The sequence below is a fragment of the Pithys albifrons genome, chromosome 11, assembly GCF_047495875.1.
Source record: "Pithys albifrons albifrons isolate INPA30051 chromosome 11, PitAlb_v1, whole genome shotgun sequence".
NCBI classification, from domain to species: domain Eukaryota; kingdom Metazoa; phylum Chordata; class Aves; order Passeriformes; family Thamnophilidae; genus Pithys; species Pithys albifrons.
In genome coordinates, this window is record NC_092468.1 from 14,267,985 (window position 1) to 14,276,950 (window position 8,966).

Here is an 8,966-nt window from a genome sequence, read left to right on the forward strand (position 1 = left end):
AAGTATATGTCAAGCCCACCAGAGCCCTTGCTGTGAGAGCCCGTGCAATTGCTGACCAACCAGAGCCCTCCTAGATGCAGAGCTGGGGGATAAGTGCTCCAGTTTCCCTGTCCATTCGCCATACATGGGACTGGTTTTGTTGGGAACACTGCCTAGTCAAAGGGTTTGTCCTGATGCATCCTCATCCCAAAGCTCTCCCTCCACTTCTAGGCTCAACATCTCTAGCACTCACTGCAATGCAGCTCTAAAGGATGTCCTGGTCTCTTCATAGGCATGCATTGCTCTGGTATTGCTCTGCATTTACATGTTGCTGTCAAACCCCTGTGTTCAATGGGCCATTTGCTCTCCCTGCCATAAACAGGATTCATTTCACTGCTGGGACAAAGGCAGGCTGTCTTCCAAGTCGGAACACCAGCCTGTTACTGATGGAGGCAGGGATGAGACTCAAGCCTGATACTGGAGATGCAAACAAAGCCAAATGTTTCCCAAGCCTGGCAGGATCAGCCTGTGTTGGTCCTGCTTTATACTAGCTGTAGCCTCAGCGAGGATGCTGCTAAGCTGGGTGTGTTGAGGCCCAGTACCATTTTCCCTGTTTGGCAGATGTCCTATGCATGTCAGTGCAACCAAAAGAGATGGGAATTTATCTGTGCCTGGGCTGCAACAGGGCTGTGGGGGCCAGAGCTAGGCAAGATATGTAACTGTGAGGTTCAGCATGTGTCTCTATATCCCGCTCCCTCTCTTGGTACAAACACTGTCCAGATTTCCAACGTCAGAGGGAGAGACACCAGCCAGATTGGTTTATGGCTTCAAGAACTCATAATGTTTTCCAGAGAACAGAGCTACAACCCATCTTCTATAGTGGGACAAGCCGTGGAAGCCTCCAGTCACTGCTGACAAACATTTTGTTAAAGAAATGTTCCTGTCTGACCATTCAGGAGCCACACTGAGGGTCACACTCAAACTATCCCGCACTTTTACTGCTGGGACTAAAGCCCCCTTGCAGCTGGCAGCTCCACTAAGCCGACGGGTGCCTCCTTTGGCTGCCTGCACATCCCACACTCACATAGTCAGACGAATTTCCCCACTAACTCCACCTCGGGTTTACCACAGCAGATTCCAGACCTCTGGTTCCTTGATTTAATCATGGTGCAGTGATACGATAACAGGTCAAGCCGGGTGCTGCCACAGAGGAACCCGAACACAGGAATCCCTGGGGGTTTACCCTCACAGTCTGTGCTGCGCATGTTTCGGCACAATGGTGATATTTAGTCGTTGTTCCTCAGGTCTGGGTGACCGACGACCCCCTGCCGGGCAGCACCGCAGCTCCCCGCGCCCTTTGTTAGGCAAAGGATAGATGCCAGTTCGCAGCTCGTTACCTGGGGCTCCAGCCATTGCCCCCCCCACCCAGGGCACAACCTGCAACTTGCACACCAAGCTACCTGCAATAAATGTATTCCTCAGCAACTCTGAACTCCTCAGCAGCCAAAAACGCTGACAAAACAACAGCAGAAAAAAAGCAGGGCACCCTTGGAAAGGCTCCTGCAAGGCACCCCAGTGCACCCATATTCAGAGTGGTTGTTGCCATCCCAGCCCTGAGGACCTGGAGCAGAGAACATTCGCCTCCTGGCACAACCTCAGCGGATGTCTCCTGTGGTGTAGGGCAGGCACGATCGCTGGTGGTCCCCGTGCCAGCATGGCTGGGTATAGTGACAGGAGCCCACAGCCCAGGGATGATGTGTGACCCCACTTCGGGGGAAGGATTCAGCAAAGGCCCCACTCCAGGGGCAATTTTAGGGATGACTTTTGGCAAGGTGCTATGCAGCAGCAAGGCTGGATCAGAGACAGGCTGTGTTTCCTTGAGGGGGCTTGGAGAACCTACAGAGAGATATGGATTTGCAGGGAGTCACGGGGTGACCCAGCTCTGGCTTCCAGCGTCAGCTTGCAGCCCCTGGGCCACCTCATGTCCCAGTCCTGCGATGAGGCTGAGTTCCAACCTCCACTCTAGCAGAGCTGCCTGAACCCTCCTGTTGTACTGGCAGGCTCATTACAGCAGGTCTGCTTTTAATTAAGCAGGACACTGCTTTTGTACAGCTGAACCCCTCAGGAGCTCGGGTACAGACCCTTTGCTCCTGTGGCTGAGCTCCTGCCGCTTGCCCCTCTGTGGAGCGCAGCAGGCTGGGGGAGCTGGGGGCAGTGTCCTCAGGGTGACAGGGCATGGTGCAGTCTGTGCCATGCCCTGCCCTGCTGTGGGTGTTTGCTCTCCTTGGGCCAGAAGGCAAAGCCCAGGCTTGTTATCAGCCCAGGCAGATAAGGGTTAATGCCCCAACAGTTGTGCTGAGCTGGCTTTATTGGCAATAAACCCCCGTCTGGGAGCCGCTTCCTAATCATTACAGATTGCAGACAGCTCTACCTCCATGGCTGTCCTTCAGCAACGGCACCTCTGCTCTGCCCCCTCCTCGGCAAACAGGCTGGGGGCAGGTCACCTCCAGCCCCGCACCCCTTCAGTGCCACACAGCCCCATTGTCACCCTCACTGTGGTGCTGGCACAAAGGACATGAGCCCCCAGCCTGCTCCCAGTGCTCACTGTGGGTGTCAGCACAGGGCTAAGCTATGGCTGTACAGGAGAACAGTTCAGGGGCTATGGCCTGCATGGATCAGGTCCTCAGACACCTGTAAGGCACTGGAATGGGGAGTTGGTACCCCTGGGACAAAGCTCTTCTGGGACAGAGACATCAGAAGTCACTCCAGCTGCAGAGGCTGAGAAGTGGAGGTGATTGTCCCAGCTATTCCCAGAAACAGCTGATGGCATGGCCACCAATGTTTAATAAATGGGAATGGAGTCATTTGTCTGGGCTGACCCCCCCCCCCCCAACAAGTCTGTGCCCTGCAAAACAAACAGGGCTTTTATTTGACTTCTTTTAAGTAAAACACATGTCACTCCTGTAAATCACAGGTCCCCTTCCCTGTCCCAGGGGCAGTGGCAGAGCAAAGGCAAGTCTTGGCCTCGAGGTGCTGGTGCAAGACAAATTCACGGGCTGTCGGGTCTGGTCCCACTGCTGGAGCATCCCAGACCCCGCGGCATCCAGCCAGCCCAACCTGCTTGCACACCCTGTGGCATTCAGCCCCCAGGGAGGTCTGCAATGCTGGTCCTGGGGCACTCTTGTCCTGACACCCCCACAACTCCTGCCTTGCGCCGCCAAATCCTAACCCGGCTGCCAGGATGCTTTTTCATCATCCCACGCTCCCTTTGGGGCCGGACGCCTGGATCCCAGCCCAAGGTCAGCCACCGGCTGCAGGACCTTCGCATGACCGAGGACAGCCGGTTCGGGGGGCTGTGCGGTCCCAGGGCTGGATCTCGCCCGCGGCGTGCGGGCGGCGTGCGGCGGCGGGCTGTGGGCCACGGGCTGCCGGCGCTGGGCCACGGGCTGCGGGTGCTCGGCCTCGCCGCCTGCCAGCGGGGGCCGGGGCGGGCTCGTGTGCCGGCGGCAGCAGCGCGCTCCCTCCCGCTCTCCCCACGCCGCTGGCAGCCCGCCACCGCGCCGGGGGTTCGCTCCTTTCTCACGACCTCTCAGGTTCCTGAGCTCATCTGGGAGCTATTCATTTCCTGCCAGAAAACAGCCTTGCCTGCTAAAAAAACCACCTTGGCCGCAGAGCGGCCCAGGGCTTGGTACGAGGGCTCTCCCGGCTTAAATCATAAAGCTCCGGCTGTCTGGCTGGAATCAAAGGCAGGGCGGGCGCTGGGGGGGCGCGGGGGCCTGTGCCATATGGTAGCACTTAAGAGCCAAGGAGGAAGCGAGGAGGGGCTTTTGCGCCGCTCACGAGAAGTGTGGGAAAAGTTAATTGACTCTAATGACAGGTTTCCCGGGACGGCAGCAGCGGCGAATGGGAGGGAGCTGCAGGGATGCGAGAGGCAGCCGGAACTGTAAGCTCTGTGGTGGGTAGGGGGCAAGGCAGGGTGCTGGGGGAGGCAGGCAAAGCCTCCTGCCCACAGACTCCCGTGCAGGTGCACTGTAGGCAGGGATGGAGCACTGCTTCTTCCAGCTCAGCACCCTCTGGGGCTGCAAATACACACACCACATTGTGGAAAAGTGCTTACCAATCCAAGAGTGATCATGCAAGGAACAGACCTGGCTCCAGCCGTTCCCAGGGTCCTCTTTGCTGGCAGGCAGGGCTCAGCAAGGTGCGCAGGGAAACCAACAGGAGCTGCATCCCATCTGGCAGCACTAAGTCTGGTCCCTTTTCCTACCTGTCCTGCAGTCCTGTGCACAGTTATGCCTCAGCCCTGTCCCTTCCCTGGCACACCCCATCCTTCCCTTACCCTTGCCTGATGATTGCCCAGCCCGTTTGAAGGCACTTGCTGCACCTGAAGCACAATTCCCACACACAGTGATCCACAGACTCAAAGCCTGTATTTGTCATCCCAATTTGTCACGGGCTCAGTGAACTGGCACCAAGAGCACAGCTCCTGGGAATTGCTCTGATCCCCTTAAAGCTCAAAAAACTCAAGCAGATCTCTCATGTCAACAGGCTGTGGGATAGAGTAAACACAGAAAGCTTTGGAGAAACCGGTCCAAGCATGCCATATCTGCTTTATACTAGGCTATTTAAACTCCATTAGCAAATAGGTTCATCTTGTCTTTCACTCTTGGATCTGCTGTATGTTCCCCATTAGCCTACAGCAAAGTCTCTTCTTTTTTTCCTAATGTGCTTTCCAAACCAACTGCTTCAGCAGAAAAGGAAGAGACCGCTTAGCTGAAACTGCCTTCACTCTTACAGGTGATGCGTTGCTGATCTGCATAAGCTCTACACAGGCTATTCAACAGCAGGAGTTGGACTGATGCAATTCCAAGACAGGTCCTGTGAGCACTTCCCTGAACACAAGGTGGGCTCAGTCCTACCCTCAGAATTTGCAGTGCAGAAAGATGACACTGTTGGTGGATGAGAAGGCAAGCTCAGCCTATATGGCTCCACACAAGCCTTGGGACACCAAATCCTATATTGCCAAGCCTTGCACACTAAACTAGGCTGTGAGATGCTTCTGTAAGGATGGCAATGCAGGCAGGCCAGCAAGATGTTGGGAGACAGGAAGGTAAACTCAATCCAGGGAGATCAGGCCCTTTGAAAAAAAGAACTGCCACTGGCCCCAGCCTCATCAGTACACCCTGCAGAAAGAGATCCCAAGCACACACCACCACCTCCTTCCAAAATACATCCCAAAAAGTACTTTCACATCAGGAGAATGTTTCTTTACAGATAGCAAGGAGGAAAGCTGAGGAGTCAATTCCCAGCAAGTTTCCTCTGTCTGGTCTCACACTCTCCCCAGCTTTTATTTTCCCAGCACCTGGATACAGTCAAGCACCTGGCTGATCCAGACAAAATCCAACAAGCTTTTGCAGCAGGATTTGGAAGGAACCCCAGTGGATCCTGGCACATTTTAAAGCTGTCCGCTTTAAGTTAAGACTTGTTGAGAAGGGCAATGCAAGCTGTAACCTGAGACTGCTGCTCACCGCTATCTAGGGCTTGCATCTTGCCTGGAAATGGGGCATCCCCAAGTCACGGGGTCAGCTGCAGCTCATAATTACAGAGACAGTTCCTACAGCCCAACATCACTCCCTCAGCCACGTGTTTTCCATAGAGCAGCAGAGGAAATGCCCAACTCTATCAAAACCACATGCAGAGCATTAATCATAAAGCACAGCTTGGCTGGTGCTCAGGGCCCAGAACAGCTCTGTGCTTTTAAGTCCAGGTGGAGGTGGTGCCCAGTGCCTGCTGCAGTCCGTCAGCCAGGAGACAGGAACACTCATGTCAGGGTTGTCCTGTGGGGACACACTGCTTTTGTAACACGAGAAGCTGGCAGGCACTGCTCTCTCAATCGACTGACTGGAGTCATTTGTGATTTACACCACAGCCTGCTCCTCTGGGTCCAGGGCAGGAGGCTCACCCAGGGCAGCTGAATCTGTCTCTACCACAGCTACTCCAACTCTTATCAGTCCGAGAAGCCAGGAACAGAGTGGAGGTGCCTCCCTCAGCACATTCACCAGCTCTGCAAATACAAGCTCTTTTTAACAACTCTGATCAACTGAGCTGCTCCCAAAGAAGCAGTAACTACATCCAGCCCAGGGCATGGAGAGGGGCCAGATAATTTCACAAGACATCGGGGACAGAGGGTCTGAGTGACAGCTCCAACCTGGCAAGGAAGCCCTGGAGCAGCATAATCCACAGGCAGCCAGGAGCTGGGCTCCCTCCTATGCACACACGCCAGAACTCCAACTTATCGCCAAAGGCCTTCCAAAATGGAAGGGAAACTTTTATTTTACGAGCATTAAAAAAAAAAAGGTAAAACAAAAAAAACCCCCAAAAGAACAAAAAAACCCAAACCACCAAACCCCACCCCCCAAAAAACAAAACTCCCAATCTTTGGCATCACATAAGGAAGGAGAGGAAAGGGAGAAAAAAGATCTCGTGTAAAACACGAAACACTGTCAAGGGAGTGCTATGGTACAAAGGCACAATCCAATATGAACATATAACCTATGTACAGCCGTGCCAGCAGCACGGGGTGCAGAGATAAGTCCAGTCTGGTGCCCACCACCCTCACCAGGGTCTCCAGACTGAGTCGGCTGTGCCAGGTGGCGGGCCTGGCGGCGAGGCAGCAGTGGCAGCTGTGGGTGGGCCACCATACAGAGGCAGCACAGCTCCCCCAGGAGCAAAGGCAGCGCTGGGGATGAGGAAGGCAAATTGCCCATCAGAAGCTGGCAGCAGCTGGAAGCCACTGTACACCTTGGCTGCGTCAGCACCCGGCTTGCAGGGCATGCCTGGGAGCGGCCCTGCAGCACTGCCTGGCTGCACCAGGGGTGGCCCAAAGGCTGGGGCTGGTGGCAGTGGGGGCGGTGGGGGTGGCGCAGGGTAGTTCATGGCGTTGATCTGGGTCATGCAGCTGGCCAGGTGGCCCAGGAGCCGGGTGCGCACCTCAGTGTTGACGCCCTCGCAGGTGGAGAGGAACCGCGTCACCTCATTCATGCACTCACTGAAGCCGGCGCGGTACTTGCCCAACACTGTGGGGTCTGTGCTCAGTGCGGCTGTGGGAGGAGAAAGGCACACAGTGGTCAGTAGGCTCCACAAGGAATAGGGGTGTACAGCCCCCTGGCATTGCATCCTACAGCCCCTCTGAGCCAGAAATCCAAGTGGGAAAATCAGTCCCTCTGGCAATGGGTCTTGTGTGCCCAGGCACCAAGAATTCAGATAGAGAGCATAACCCCTCTGCTACCAAATCCATCAGCATCAGTGACTCAGGTGGGGAACAGAGAATTCCCAAGAGTTCCACTACATCCCCACACATTGGGGATCCAGGCTGGAAACAGTCCCTCCAATGGTTCTTGACAGATCCATGTGGGGAGCACAGCTCTTGCTGGTAGGGGGGACTCAAGCTGGGACTGCAGCCCTCCCAGTGCCCTCCAGTACCGGAGATGCAGACAGAGAATACAGTGACCTCTCCAGCAACACTGTACTGGAAATACAACTACAGAGTGTGCTGTCCTCACCACCCACCTCAGCAGCAGAGATGGAGCACTATGCCCTCTGACTCTCCAGTACTCCGGATAAAGGTGGTGAGACACTGGCTCCTTGTAGCAAGCATCCAGATACAGAACGCAGTAACCTCCCTCCATCACTCCCTGGGGATGCAGGTGCAGAGCCGGGTGCCCTGTTACCCTCCCTAACCAGGATGCAGCAAACAGGGAGTACGATGTCCCCAGCGCCCAGAGTGCAGGCAGAGCCGCCCAGATCCCCCTCCCCGGACTCACCGGTCATCTGGGCCCGCTGGAGGCTCCGCAGGTGCTTGACGGTCATCTCCAGGATGTCGGCCTTCTCCAGTTTGGAGTGCCGGGAGCTCTGCGGGAACAGGCGGGGCTCAGACCGGCCCGGCAGCGTCGTTTCCCCCCGCGCCCCCCGCCCCAGCTCCCCTCCGCTTACATCCTTCTTAAGCGCGTCCAGGATGAGCGTCTTCAGCTGCCCGAGGCTCTCGTTAATGCGCGCTCGCCGCCGCTTCTCCATGATAGGCTTAGAGGACTGTAAGAGAGGCGGCGGTCAGCGCCCGGCACCGCTCCGCACGGCGCTGCCCGTTCCGTTCCGTCTCGTACCGTCCGCCCTTACCTTGCGGTGCTCCGCCGCTGTCTTCGGCTTGTCGGGCGTCGCGTTGACGCTGGCGGGGGTGGCGGCCACCGGCGAGGCGCTGCTCTTCTCCATCAGGTCGGCCGGCATCCTGCGCCGCCGGAGAGAGGCGCCGGGGCGGCGGCAGCAGCGCTGGGGAGGGGGGCCGGGCCGGGCCGGGCCGGCGGGGCCGGGCGGGAGCGCTCGGGGCGGGCGCGGCGGGGCCGGGCCGGGCGCGGGTGCCGCGCGCCCTTGGCCGCCCCTACTTATATAGCGCGCGCCGCACGCGCGCGGCTCGTGTGAAACGTCCCCCGCCGCCGTTCCCACACTCGCGCCCAGCCAATGGGCGCCGCCCGCACGCGGCCCCGCTCGTGGACGGCGCCCGCCCATTGGCTGCGCGCCGCGCGGCGGCCGCCGGCCAATGGCGCGGGGCGGGCGGCCGCGGTTTAACCCCTTGGGCACCGCCCGCGGGAGGGGGGGGGGGGTGCGGCGGCAGCGCGGCGCTAATTACCGGGTTAATTGGCGCCCGTGGCAGGCGCGGCCCCGCCCGCTCCCCTCGGGGACTGCCGGTCCCGGGGCGGGCTGCGCTGTGGGGGGTCGCGGCCCTCCGGGGTGATGGCCGGGACGCGGCGTACCGGGGCCAGCTGCGGTGGCCGGATGAGCAGCTACTGTGTGTGCGGGGGTTGCGGCGAACCGCGGGGTTCGCTGCCGGGGCCACGTCCTCCCACGGTGCCGGCAGCGCTACCACGGCCGCCTGGGTCTCCCCAGGGCAGCCCGGGCATTGCCACGTGGTGCTGCCCCTGCCCTCCCGTAGGTGT

General features: G+C 58.1%; 1 protein-coding gene across 1 annotated transcript; it reads right to left on the minus strand.

The window, feature by feature from the left end:
* Positions 1-6,263: 6,263 nt before the first annotated feature.
* On the minus strand, positions 6,264-8,451 carry HES1 (hes family bHLH transcription factor 1). The gene is made up of 4 exons (XM_071566301.1): positions 8,152-8,451; positions 7,972-8,067; positions 7,803-7,890; positions 6,264-7,079 (listed from the first exon to the last, which is right to left on the minus strand). Exons 1-4 carry the CDS (start codon positions 8,257-8,259, stop codon positions 6,595-6,597), a joined length of 777 nt encoding a protein of 258 aa, XP_071422402.1. The 5' UTR covers positions 8,260-8,451; the 3' UTR covers positions 6,264-6,594.
* Between the last annotated feature and the right edge of the window lie 515 nt (positions 8,452-8,966).